General features: G+C 31.7%; 1 protein-coding gene across 1 annotated transcript; it reads right to left on the bottom strand.

Moving 5' to 3' along the window:
* Positions 1–213: 213 nt before the first annotated feature.
* On the bottom strand, positions 214–14,970 carry LOC137931738 (ras-related and estrogen-regulated growth inhibitor-like protein). The gene is made up of 6 exons (XM_068775233.1): positions 14,733–14,970; positions 4,592–4,648; positions 3,260–3,336; positions 1,948–2,129; positions 1,270–1,456; positions 214–759 (listed from the first exon to the last, which is right to left on the bottom strand). The coding sequence occupies exons 1-6, from the start codon at positions 14,794–14,796 to the stop codon at positions 691–693; spliced, it is 636 nt and encodes a 211-aa protein (XP_068631334.1). The 5' UTR covers positions 14,797–14,970; the 3' UTR covers positions 214–690.
* Between the last annotated feature and the right edge of the window lie 213 nt (positions 14,971–15,183).

The following is a 15,183-nucleotide window of genomic DNA, read 5'->3' on the forward strand; positions in this document are numbered from 1 at the left end:
TTATAATAATAATACTTAAAACAAGTTGTCTATTGACTAAAGACGAAGAAATCTATTCGTCACTACGTTGAATAAGAAAACCAATCAAACCAAAGAAAATCGAGGCCAATATGCATGAACAGTAAATGTTTTGTTCTGTCCAAATGTGAATTAAAAGTTAAATAACACGAATCATTTTAACTTACTAATACTTATTGTACACATTATAATTCTAATATTTACTTAATCTAAAATTTATATAATACTAAGTATTATCGTATTTATTGTCATAAGTTCGTAAGAGATCATTTACTTTTTAAATCCTAGAATTATGTTGAGAGTACATAAGTTCAAATTTAGATATAATAATCAAGTAATTTGGCCACTTAAAATTTCTTACTCTGTACCAAATACAGGCACGGCTCAAGTTATTAAAATTCTTCGTAAATGCACATAATCATGTCTGAATAATAAAGGTCTTCGATAAATGGATTCAACATTTATAAACGAATTTGTTCTGGTTTTATGTGCTCTAAACGAAACAAAACAGAAATCTCATAAATGCATTCTATATCATGAAGTACAGACCATATATACAAGTTTTTCAACTTATAGTTTATCAAAATAGTTTTCTCCTCTCATTAATCGATGTATGAAAGTAATAGTTAATTAGCTTGACAAGAAACTTAATTATAATTAATTTATGCTTTCTTAAATGCTAAGCGACGGTCGTTTCTTTCGTACGCTTTTGCTGTTTTTCCCGAATATCGTGCCGATGACCTGTCGGTAACAAAAACATTGTACATATTACAAAGTGAAATACGACTTCAGCGCGTGAAGGAATCTCGCTCGAGAAAGTCGTGTGTTGACGAATCGTCACCGCGAACTAATTGAAAATAATCTCAATGCGTTTCACACACTCCATATTTCATTGCTGCTTTTTAACGACGAAAAACGATAATGAAAGTCGTTTTGAACCAAAAAAAAGTCATTACAGCTAAAATTGAATGGCTATCAATTTAGGCTACAGAATAAGTGGTTTATATATTGAAGCTTTTAAACATTAATGTAAAGTTCATGAGGTGACGGGCTCGGAGATTATATTTTAAAATAGAGTGAATAATCCATGTGTAAAGAATACACAACTTAACATCAAGCGTGTGCCTAGCACAGGAATCGACAAAATTGGTATTCAAAAAAACAATTATAAGAATCAAAATCAAAATCGATATATAGAGCCAAGAAATAATTAATCATAATGCATCGGAGTTATGATTGCTAAATGCATACCTTAGAGACAGAGTAGGCAGCTAGCTTGCGACGTGGAGCTGGCAATAAGAGCGCTAGAGCGCGCGCCTCGCGAAGCAACGCGTGGAAAGCAAGCGATGCGCCTGCGCAGGACTCCGCCGCTGACACCTCGTAAAACTGACAGCCGAACCGCAGCGACAGCTCTTGACCCTCCTCTGCGTGGACCTCCCTGGATTACACGGATATCATCATCATGTCAGACCATAAATGCTCCCTGCAAAGCATATGCCTCCCCTAATTAACAAAAATTCTATAGACAAGAACCTAAAAAAGTTTTCAATGCGCATTCAAAGTATTTTTTCTCGGTTTACTGCTGTTTACTCTTTTACCGTTTATTTATTTACAGTTTTTCTTTGCATACGAATAACATATTTCTATATGTCATGGAAAATTAGCAAAAAAAATCAGTACAAACTTATAAGCAAGTTGCAAAACGCGATTGTCATGTCAAACGAAAAATGTCCATTGACATTTCGGTATTTGTTACACCATTAGTTGGACTTGGTAACAGGAATCTTACATGATTACAGTATCCTATAAATTTAACTACCCTGTACTCTCTTTACTGCTGATTATTTTGTATATCTTATTTACGTATGTATGTAATTCTATTTTTAAATAATTTCTTACTCTACTGTATTTCTTATTCTATTATTTTACCTGGCGTGTTCGAGGTCTCGTTTGTTTCCTAAGAGGGTTATAGCTGCGCAGCCGGGCAACCGGCTCCGTACAAGCAGCGAGAGGATCTCCGCGGCCGCCAGGAATGATCGTCTCTCGCACACAGAGTACACGACCGCGAAGGCGTCGCCCCATCGCACGTGCTCTCCTATGCACCCGCGGATCTAATAGATATAATATCTTTTTCAGTTTGATAAGAACTTAATAAATTAGTATTTATTACGTTATAACAATTACATATGTATACTACTTTATTTTAACCAAGGTATACGAAATTTTAAAATGACACACAGCCACTGAAACTTAATTTATTGCATAACAAATGTCGCAAAATTTAACTTTTAGTTTTCCACCCCTAATATGTGTAACTAGTGTAATAAGATTATTTTTTGCTGAACTATGTTAATAGTTCTAGGGCTAGTCCCAATCCTTGATAGATTTTAGAACACTTTGTCAATGTCGCACGCATTTTTAATGTGCCAAGCTTCATAGAAAGCATAAGAAACTAATTTTATTAAACAATCATCATCTACATCATCGCAACCGCAAGACGTCCACTGCTGGACATAGGCCTTCCTTAGACATTTCTAATAAGACCGATTCAAAGTAGAAAACATCTTCCAAATATACAATCATCATCATATCAGCCTAGAGAGAAAAAATAAACAATAAGGAATACTATTAATCAATTACTTGTGCGGAATTAAAGATTGACAGGGTTAGTAAAATAAGCTATCACTCAAAAGAAAACAAAGAGCACTGCATCCAAGTTCAAAACAATGACTAAGTGTTTCATTTATGAATATTTGATATTACACAACGTCCAACCATTCGTGAAAGATTCTACCGCGTATTTCATTGTAAACTCCAAACAGCTTTGATGATGCTATCTCTTCGTACAGAGCTCGTATTTCTTTTATAATTAAATTGTACCGCGTCCATCATTGAACTGCCAAGCTTCCAATAACTGATTATTATCTGTATTGTTTTATCTTAAATTGGCTTAGTCATAGACTTTATAATTTGTTTTAAGAAATAATATTTAATAAAAACCAGCACAAAATTTATTCTAACTAATACGAAGTTGTGATCAACAAATAGGATAATAAAGAACGATAAACACAATTCTGTTTTAGGCTATATTTATGTTCAACAGATTCTTGTTATAATTTTATAACTTTTTATCTTAATCGGTCAAAGTAGAAACTTATATACACAATATTAATTTATTAGTTATACTTCCCTTGTGTTTCACAAAAATTTAATTAAAACTTTAAAAATTAATGGACCTTACCGCGCAATTTGAAGTGTCAAGTATTTCAACTTCCGAAACTACACCATCGAAGGCTACTCTATGTTGATAGAAGAAATCTGAAACAAACGAAAATTTTACTATAATTTAAATCCAATGTTAAATTGGATATAAAGAAAATTCACAGATTTTTTTCAATTCATTTTAAAGAAACTTAAAAGGGAGACAGTCTAACTTTTTTATTTAATAGTTGCTATAATGACAATTGTTGTTTTATTATTACATATGTTTACATTTGTCGAAATCTTTTACTTACAAAATGTCGCGCAATATTTTCTGTATACAGACACCATAAAATGTTGATTAAAATAATACTTAATTTTTTAACAATGTATTTAATGTTCATTTTATTCCAATCTACAATACAATTACATCTGGCGCCAAAACAAGACACTTATTAAGGTCGGAAGGAAGGGAACAAATTAATTACAATTGGTATATAGTTAAAAACTGTCGTATAAGGCTCGATGGGCATTAATAGCAGAAATCAAGTTCGTTTCTTCTGTGAAGCCCAATAATCGAACAGCGAGACGTCATATTTTTTACACGAATTAAAAAAAAACATGATTAGTACTTCCATCGTAATAATATCCGGTCTCAAGTAATAATAAAAGATGAGCAATAATAAAAGAATAATCGAACATAACGTATAATTCTGGTGTATTTATGGAATATTGATTAATTGTTTAAGGTCATTCAAGGTAAAGAAAGCCACTTAATAAATTATTAAGATGATGATAATGATCTCACACTGCCTGATTTCAACTACAGTAATACTTTTCGGAAGATAACTACACGAGATGAACTGAGGCCAAAGAAAAACCTGTTATTTAGCCTTCTTTGTAAATGCTTAAGTGTTTACCCCGATCGGCGATGACAGATATAGCACAAACTAACCATATTAAGTATTGAATTGATTCAGTACATGTTTTTGGAAATATAAAATCATATGATATTTAATTAATTTAAAACGTATTAAGCAAAACGTAAAATAATGTTCTTTTTTTAAATTACTCAAATTTAGAATAAAGAATTAAATGAATCTAACTGCGAGAGTAAAGTATAACAAGATATTTATATAAACAGGTCTACGGACAAATAGATTGGTGCCCCAATGACATCCCAATAAATTGGCACATTACATAATTTATGTTTTACTTATATATGTCACCTGGGCCGATAACAGGATTAATTATAATAATTTCTTTCTCTTTATCTTTGTTCCCATTTTCCTCTGTCGACAGTATATAGTTGCTATAAAGTATTCACTTTTAGCATTACGAAATTTTTTTGTTATATATTGACAAAACTCACCCCCTGTAGAGCTGTATTCTCCGATGTACCGTTTTGTTAAGTAACGCACAACCACCGCTGCAACAAAGGAAACGTAGAATTAATAACAACGTAATAAAAAAGAATAATTGATAAGAATAATCGAACATAGATTAATTAAATGAATTAAAGAATTATGACAATATAATGAAAAATACTGACAATATAAACCAGTAAAAAATTTCGCAAAAAATGACTGCTGGGGTATAAAGATTCTGGTGTGGAGATCAAAAACCAAAAAGCGCAACACACGACATTCATCTACAAGATAGAAAGATGTGAGAGACTGTGCTAAGGTCTTCGAAAGACGGCAACTTCATACAGCTTCCATCATGACTTGTTCAATAAAATAAAAACTAAAAGTAATCTGAATAAATCATAATAATGTCAAATAGCATAAATAAGTATAAATAAAGCAAATAAATGTGATAATTCTGTTGTAATTGAGAAACGATGCAAAGAAAGTGAGGCGATGAATAAACGAAAACAAGTATAGAAAGAAATGACAGAAAATTGTAGAATGAAAGAAAATGAAAGATAGATTATATAAATAATATCAGAAGAGTATGGAAATAAAAATTAAAGAATGTGAAAAAATTATTAAAGAGTTAAAATCCCTGTCGTAAAAATGGAAAGCGGTACGAGAGTTCCCCAATAGCAAGGGTCATATAAAATAAAAACATGTCTTATTGAAAATCTAAGAGGGAGGCTAATATTTAGTAACGTCGTACAGCTAAATGATGATGAAGACAAAATCTTAAAAAGAATTAACAATATACATCATTACGAAATTTAGTTTAACTTCCCAGTCCCATGAAATAGATATCGATGGACCGTGCCGAGGTTACCAAAGAAAAACTTAAGAATTACTATAAAAAGGTCTACATTAAGGCCTTCCAGCGCTGAGAAGAATGTGAAGAGTATACTAAACAATATATTAAACAAAGCTTACCAAAATTTTTTTTTTGTTTTCAAAAATTAAAGTAATGTTTTCTTTATACATTTTAAAAGCAATAGTAGTCAATTAAAAAAAGATAAAATTTAACTTTAATTTTTTTATAATATTACTTATTTAATTATAAAACAAAATTACATAATGTAATATTTCTTTTTTATTTTTGAATGTAGCTTAAATATACACTAATAAAAAAAATTGCGATAAGGATTAAGACTTGCGGTCGTAGGTCCTGGGTTCGATTGTTCCAATAAAATTTTATATAATTCACAATTTGTGCATTAATTATATATGATTTACACTGTTCCCAAGCAAGTTTCCAGAGAATGGGCAGCAGCGTTCTCTGTGTACAATAATACCACACTGCGATAAGCGTGGCAATTATGGTATATCCTTAAGTATCTTTGGGTTGCATTAAATACCTTTGCCTTGCAGGGTGGTTATGGACTGAAACGATGACGAATAAAATATTTATTTTTACAAATATAAGAACATCAATCTCTATCATTATCATCGTCATCATCGTTTCAACCATAAGACGGTCCACGCTGAGCTTGAGCCTTCCTGATAGATTCCAATAGAACAGGTATAAACCAGCCTGAATCTATCGTCAACTATATTACTAATTAATCCCTCGTATCAAACAACAACCAAAATTCTCAACTCCCAACAACCAAAATTTAGGTTTGGAATACAGACAAATTATAATAATCCTAGATTATAAAGAGAATACTAAATATTATATTATTAATAATAAGAAAAAAGTAACAGAGTAAAAGACAAAAAAGGGTGAAAGTGCTCTAGCTTTTTTTGTGTGTGTCCATTTATGTACATACATATATTTATGTGTGTATTAAAGTAAACGAAAGAATAATAAACAGTCGTCAATTTTCAATCAAAAATTATTCGAAAATATTCCCAGAAACTTTTAAGTTATGATTTTTGAGAAACAACTTTTTATGTTTAAACATGCGCAACAATTTTAAAGCAAAAGTACAAAACAAATGACGAAACCTTTCTGTGTTGTTATTACATCACTTTCGACGTCGTTAAATACTCATTTGTTTCACATAAAACAATATTATAAAACAATCCTCATTCTAACCGCTTTATCATTTGTAATACCTGGATCTTAGTTTAAAAAAAATTGAAATTCATCAATTAACAGAACATTGCCCTCGGCTTTCTACAGCTTACGACTATTGATTAGTCGTTTCTTGAGACGGTGCTCCTGGAATTTCCATCTCGAAGTACAAATAGTTATCAACATGAATGACAGGGCAAGTTGCTTCAATACCATCCAGCTACCGACAAAATCGAGTGTGGAGAATCCTGGCAGTCCATCAAAGGGGACGACGTATTCAAAAAGCTGATTACCTCTCAGATGCCGCTACGTACGTGCCGGAGGAATTATGTGAGTACTCCTTTGATGGATAGTCATTGGAGTTAGACTCGCTTCAATAAAAACGCCTTAACCTTTATTACACTCACACTATACGTCCATAATGAAAATTCATACAAAAATATGTATGTACATATGTACGTATAGATATAAAATGTATTTAATATATATATAATTATATATATATATATCTTCATCAAATTATATATAGTTTTTAATTTATTAATTTATTTTAAGCAAACTACAAAACCACACTTTTACGTTAATTTCCTGTAACATTTTACAAATTTAAACATGCTTCCCTCTTGTAGGCTTACGCAACTCTGGCTACACGCTAGCTTATATCTGAGCGTTAATAAATGAACAAATAGAAAAATAATATTAAGTTAAATACGTTAAAATAATTATAAACAAGAATTTATTTTTAATAACAGTGATACTAAAAGAAAGATAAAAAAAAATATTTACGAAAAGTGCAGCATTCTGTGATTAAAAGAATGAAATTTATTTCATATTATAAATAATAAAAGTGTGTATCATGAACTAGTGTTTTGTAACATACACTATGGGAAGAACAGATATATGTAAACCAACCCAAGTTTAGACGTTTTACATATTCACTGTGTGTTCCTAAATAAGACTAAATACTGATTATATCACCTTTTATCAATATCCTTATATTTTTATTTTAAATTGTACAACATTGTTTAAAAGCCTATGTACAAATATATCTATTTCTTTTTCCTTTAAATAAAAATGTTTACTACCTTGGTAATATTATAGCCTCACAGAGTTTGAAATAAAATTTATTATTATAATCTACATTAAAAATAGACAGAATGATTAGTCATAGGTGTAAAAGTTTTAAAGGGGTGAATGCATAGCTTATTTGCTGCAATTAAAATATGTTATACCTTATGCAAGTATCAATGATTTCAAAAATAGAAAAAATGTTTCAAAATTCGGTTTACTACATATTTAATGAATAAATATTTAATATCTCTCACTGCATGCGTTATACTGTCATAAATTATTGACATACCGCATTCCAATATAAAAAAATTAATTTACGTAAAATGATTCAGAGTGATCGCTTTATACAGGATGACTGGAAATATTTATAAAAGCTGTTGGCTGACAAATGAGCTATATATTCATCCCCATAAAGCTTTCACACGCATAACTAATCATCGTATATATGTTTTATTATTTATTTATGTTAAAAACTTGCCAGCGATGTAAAAAAAATTGCGGGAACTTATGTTACTTTCACAACCTGTTCTTAGGAACACCTGGACCGTGCATCTGTGAGCGCATCAAGTGAACAATAGCATTTTCTAACATCTCGTTATCTATAGTTTCGGTAGATCAAGTTTGAATAGAATAAGTCTATTGCTAATTTATTAGGCAGATACATAGCTTAAAAATTTAACTTATCTATATAACATTAGGAAAGATGCAACGAGAAAGGCGCTAGGGCGTCATCATTAACAGTGAAAAAATTTCATCTATAATTTTAAATTAAAATTGAATCATATCATTTTTGTTACTGATTTTCACTTTTATAACTAAATAAAGATTCGTTAAACTATGTAAGATGTAATAGGTTGGGAAAAGTTTTTCTTCATATTTTTTTAAGAAAATTCCAGACATATTACTCTAATGGCTTTTTAAATATATATGCCTCTTATTGTTAAATGATTTTTACTATCATAGTATTATAGCCTACTAATTATGCCTGCACCACCTAGAGTTGATTAGTTAAGATTGCCTATAAGGCATAAAATTCAGATAGTAAAACAAAGTCTCTATCTATATCCAGATCATCAGATTGTCAGAAGTCTTCAGAATCATTTCAGCAAGAACTAAATTTTAGGTTCGATCCAAACGTTCGCTCCAACTTCGTCGTAAGAAGGGCCCGAATGACTTGGGAGTCGATCGTTATTACCCTTTCGGACGAATACCTGACCAAAAATGGTTGCACAACTGCAGAGTGCCCGCCGCCTCTTATGCAAGGCGTCTTACTGTCGCATGACAATGGACTTGAAATGAATTCCTTAAACTTTCTAGTACTGTTGTTAGGTTTAAACGAAAATGCTTCCCGGTTTTCCTTATAAATCAAGTAAACGTAATATCAGACCTACTTTCCGCTACTGTGTCGACTTATTAATAAATTTTAAAATGCTTGACGGTTACTGCTATTTTTTTAAATTGAGATTAACACTAACCATTATCGTCATTGTCATTTTATACTTAAAAAATCCACGGCCGAATAAGCCTCCCATAGATTTCCAATAGGACCGGTCCGAAGCGCTCTGCATCCAACGTCTTCCGAAGTTCTTAATAAGGTCGTATATCGTAAGTCTACCTTGTAAGTAAATGTCCTACGCTATGCTTGCCGGTCTGCGGTCTCCATTCCAGATCTCAAAGGCTCCAGCGGCTATCTGTTCTGGACGTTATGTTGTTATGTCAATATCATAATACCGATTTTTGGCGGACCAGTAGTCTACAAATATATCTTTTAAAAGTACTTCCGTATTAAATTTAGCAAGAAGCTTGTATGTAGTTCATTTAAGCAAAAATTTGTGGAATGTCGTGGTATCAAGAAATACCTTAACACAATTTAAATCTGAATTAAAAAAGTACATGAGTATAATGTGCAATGTCACGACCACAAGTTAATTCGTTTACTTTATTAATAAAAAATCGATTTCGGACACAAAAACTTTCCCCGTCGCGGATATCGATCGGTCCTTGAAACGACCGCGTAAATAAATTATTCTTAATGCGGCGTGAAAATTATAACCGAAAAGGAAATCGTATCCTATAACATTTTCGAAAGTCCACGAGGTAATCGGACCCCGTTACACCACACAGGAGTCACCATTATCGGTGCAATAAAAGTCAAACTTTAGCCAAATGATTTCGCATAAAATATTAAAATTTAATCACCTTTAATAAAGTATCCGACATGAGATTACAATACAGTTAACAATGTTTGTACAATGGCTGCGAACAACACTCTCATTTTCGCTTTGATTTTAAGATTGTAATGGGAATCAAGAATTTTACTTTCTCCTCGGCCGTTTCGATTACGCGCACGACGCATGTGATAAAATTTTAACAGTCCATTTAAATCGGGAAACATAGAATTCCAACAATATAATTAAAAAAAACTTTCGTAACATTTAATCGCAACCGCTTAATAAAGTTTAAATATTTTATATACATAAAATATTTCTGGCCAGAAACTGAGCGATGCTTGACACGTGTTTAAAAAAATGTTAAATAAACTAAATATGAGCATGAAAGCATGAAAGACGAATTACTATGGCGGATTAACATGGCACCACGTAGGTTGATAGATGATACACCATCACTAGAAACAATGAACGTTCAATCGACAGGAATCTTAGGGTAATTAATAGATTGCCGCTTCAATCCATCACTTGCCGAACTAAGAAAAATGTTGTCGACACCTGACATGGCCATAGCATAGATATTTTATGTCACTTAATATACTGTCTTGTTTATATTTTAGTAACGGAAAATATAGTAAGTTGTATTTTCTGTCGAAAAAAAATGTTGTTTGCTTGTTGTTTTGTGTTGCAATATTTATAATAATAGTAAGATGGTAAAATATTATAAATGCATTAAAATATGTAATGCTTGGTTTTTATGGTACATTTTATTCTTAATTGAAATAGTTTACCACCATTTTCCTTCTTAGTATTTAAATGGTACTTCACCGAAGAGGTTAATAATTTCTTCGCGGAGGTCGTTACAGTATCACATTTCAATAATACTATATGTTTGTTTGTATACGCAGATGGCGTAATCGTGGCGTAATCTACGGAATTCCTTTAATATTTTAGTAAGGCGCTCCCTAAATGTGAACTAATATGCCAAATATAGTACATTGTCATGCTGTCAAAGTTTTAAAATACGAAATTTGTTTAGCAATGTTATAGATGCTAACATCGCATCTATAACTAATATTAATTACTTTTTTAAGAACAGGCAGTTAATCATAAATTAGATAAAAAGAAACATGTCCACAGAATAACATATGGTATCTTAATAATATATATCTAAATTGTATTTGGAATAAATTAATCCTATAAGTATCACAAAATAAATCTTTAATTTTTCATCAATCGATAGTCACAGTAAAATTAATTAAGCACACAAAGCAATAGTAAGCACAATATCTTAATATTTTAAATCCTTAAGTTATTTTATTTTGAGTGGAATGTCATTTTCAAGATGGCAGCTATATCGATATATTAAATTTCCAATGAATTATAACCGTAAGTGTTACCATTTATGTTCATCGAACAACCACAGAGTATATAATGTGCGTGTCATATTTCGTAAACGAAGCTGTAATATGACCTATAAAATGAAGGCACAGATAAATTTTCCTCAGCGGTTAATGCTTGTAGCCTAACAACCTTTACAGGTAACGGATGCATTGTAGCTACGGGGAATTTAACACACGAAGCTAAGTGCCTCAACGATGTTACTCGGCCAGAGGTACGTGATAGACGGGTCCCTCCCACTCGATCAGGCAGGATCTACTTAGAAAACAATTTAGCGTGTCCGATCTGTGTTCGCGAATGAATTGCAAACGTACGCGACGTGTCGGCCGTCAGCCGTCAGGCGGCCGACAATTAGGGCGGTGCAATTACGAGCAGTCGTCGGCCGAGTCCGCCGGTGGGTCAGCGAAGCGATTTCCCGACGACTGGCGCCAACGCTCCACGTTGTGTAACTCTTAAACGACCACGCATTAACACGGCAGTAGCCGAGGTCGTTGCACTACACACGGACTCGTAGATAATTCTGCGGAATAGTTGAGCGTTATCGGTAAAAGTGATACACGATTCGATTCTCACCAACATCGCGCATTCCGTTACTCGTATTTCGTAATACGTTAATCATTCGCCGCGTGGGTGTCATCAAAAGATTTGTCTCTCTCACAAACGTCTTATATCTTTTGATTCATATTACTTGCCAAATTGGAAATTTAAAGATATTACTTTCAAAAGTAAAAGTTATTAATAACGACAGTTTAATGAAAAAAAAAAACAACATACACACAATACGATTACACTTAGCGCTTAAGAAAATATGTCACGATGCAAATTATGGCGGAGTCATAATTATGATAACTACTCTAAAGCCTTCACGTCACTTACGTTCAAACCATTTAGAGAAATGTATCTATTACAAGTAATAACTACATAATGTGACCAGAATATTAGTTAAGAGGAAAAAAAATATTGAAAATGAAACTAAAAATTTGCAAAACTTCGATCTCCTTTACTTCGTAGATTTTTCTCGGTGAGTTAAAAAGACAAACATCTTTGATAATTAACAATGACGAAATCAGATCAAACGACAAAAGTTTTAAAATTTGTCATAATATTATAAATAAATATTTCACAGAAAAAAAAATGTTTTCATATTGAAAATTATAGTTATCCTTCTTTTTAATAACACAAGATTACAATTTCGTAAAGAAGGAAGTATATTATTAGTATAAAGATCACTAAACATAACTGACTGGAACTTAAAAATAATAAGCCTTCGAAATTCATTAGAAAAAAATTATATAATTTTAAATTATATTAATTATTAATGCATGATACTAAAAACGATGTTCTCTTGATAATTACCTAACCAAATGGATATTTAAAACAAAATTGCGTAATACCCATTTTTAATAATCCATTTTTTTTTTATTTGCCAGCTCGTTGAGTATAAAAAATTAAAATTCTTATTTTACTAAAGACTTAAAAACACCAAAACAAAAAAAAACTTTTGTTACTATTTTTTTTAAATATTATTGTTTCCTAATGGCTTGTATGGAAAGTAAAGCTAACAATATATCAAAAGAAGTTAACGTTCAAACCGGAAAATGATTGCTATAAACATCGCAGACATAAACGAAACACGCACAAAGTGCATTAACTACACATTGATATTATCGAAAGAGAAAAATTGATCTATCATAAAAAAATTGTTGGCCAATGACCCTTGAAGAAGCCATGAAATTATTTCGTTATTTTAACGTATTCAATTTATATTTCATGTATCTCCGTACAGAACACTTGTTAGTGTTAAGACTTCTAAAAAGGTTAATATTCATTTAGTTCTATACGATTATTTACAGAGACTTATGTACGTCATGAGGAGAATGCCAGAAGTGCCAAATCTGATAGAAAATAGAATCAAAATTAACTCCTCTATAATGGCATACCATCATACATAAAGCTACGAGAGTTACAAACACGCTTTGATCTGAGAAAAGGCAACAAAAAACTCAGGCCCGTTTTTTTATATCCCACAATTTTCTTGATAAATGAATCTACTAATTGATGTAATAGTAGCAATATGTTTATGCGGACTGATTCCAAAATCTTTGTTAAATTGCATATAAAAAATATTAAAATTCTATTTTTGCTATGCCTCTTAAAATACATTAAAAAATATCTTTTAAGTTTCAAGTAAAACACACATCGCATGTATCTAAGAAATCGCAGGGATTTTAGGAAGCTAAATAGCCTAGCCAGGATTTTAAAAAACATTACACAGTATTACGAGTCATTGATCTTTCACTCGTTTTACCTAGATTTGTTATTTTAATTTTCTACTTAAAACATAAAACCAAACCTTTATCTTATAAAAACAAAAAAACTATCTTTTTATATTTATTTTGAAATAATAATTTCTTATTTACAAAGGGTTAAATAAAAATGTCCTATGTTAACTTCCTCTTTTTTATTTATTTAAATATAATTTTAACCATATTTATATAAAAAATACACGAAAACGCCAGGACAGTTTATTATATTGACGTTTGAGAAAACAACGCAATTATGAATGAGACCGTTTATATTTCTCAAAACGCTTTGTCAAGCTTCACCTTCATAACAAAGTCAGCGAGGAATGCATGTACGAGGAATGCGGTGATAAGACGCGCAAGTAAATATTAACGCTGAATAATCTCATCAACCACATGTACGCCCGCCAATCTCTTAACATACGTTTAAAAATGGAAACATCGATAAAACGAGCTATGTATAAAAACTCAATGGCTAGCTTGTCTCGCTGTAAATATTTTCATACATAAATTTAAGCTCCGTAACCTCTTTACCATGAAATACGCCAGGCCTTGACCTCGATTCATTGCAAATTCTGATTACGTTAACCTGAAGCATTAATAAGTAATGTTTTTCCAGCGAAATCTATTTAATATCAATTTACGTTATCGTAACAAAAAATAATTAATACTCAACCTATTAGTTTCTATTAAATTAAAAATTTGTGTCGCTATGTCTAATAATAATTAGGAAAAAATCTCAAAATTAATATAGAACAATATTTTATTAGCGTATCGATTATCTGTTTGGTTCAAACAAAGTATTGTTTATTTTGCAACCAATACGCAGAATATAATTTATCGCCAATCAACATTTAGTCGTCATTTGTTTGTTTTCCTCCTCAGATAAGCATGAAATTGCAGGTTTGTAATAAAGAAAATCAAGATATAGACAAAATAAATTTTTCAGGCGGACAATAAACTTTGTCTTATCTTTGGTCTCATTTCAACTGACACAATTTTTTTATCGTTCACGTCGAAAATTAATATATATTCACAACAAAATGTTGTCCGTTCAAAAACAACGGTTCGAACAAAAAAATAGAAAACGATAACTGGTAAGAAGTAATGGCAGTAAATAAATAAATCGTTAGATACTAACCCGATTTCCCGCTCCGCGGGCTTCCGAGCACCACTACCCTTATACGATTTACAGTCATCTTCATTTGGAAAGTTTAGTTTTTCACAAGAGATCAAAGTCTCGATCAACAGGTCATATTAATCGCATCCATTGATCACATCGATCCCGATTTTCACTTTATTCACGGTACACAATTTTGAAATCTATAAAAATGATCGTGAACAATTTCGAGAGTTGGTACGGTGGTGTGAGCGCCGCTTGGCATGTGGGCTCGTCTAAATGCCGCAGCGTTTGCCGTACGACTGCGGCCTGCTCGCCGGTTCTCGCATCAAAACGCGTACTCAAACAACCTCCGATTATACAGCCTCCGTTCTAGTTTTGCGTATGGGCATACAATAAGGAATGCATCACCGTTTTATTTAAATCCACAGCGATAGGCTCGCATTTTTATAAATTAAACTCAATATTTTAT

This window comes from Battus philenor, unplaced genomic scaffold, assembly GCF_028537555.1.
Source record: "Battus philenor isolate CCGP_79_NKW_IND1 unplaced genomic scaffold, ilBatPhil1.0.hap1 SCAF_8, whole genome shotgun sequence".
Taxonomy (NCBI): Eukaryota; Metazoa; Arthropoda; class Insecta; order Lepidoptera; family Papilionidae; genus Battus; species Battus philenor.

Bases quoted from the DNA above. Each gene is read 5' to 3' on its own strand.
- LOC137931738 (XM_068775233.1), bottom strand. From the start codon at position 14,796: ATGAAGATGACTGTAAATCGTATAAGGGTAGTGGTGCTCGGAAGCCCG. The intron at 4,649-14,732 runs GTTAGTATCTAA...CCTTTGTTGCAG, and splicing joins CCCGCGGAGCGGGAAATCGG to CGGTGGTTGTGCGTTACTTA. The intron at 3,337-4,591 runs GTGAGTTTTGTC...CGTTTGTTTCAG, and splicing joins AGAATACAGCTCTACAGGGG to ATTTCTTCTATCAACATAGA.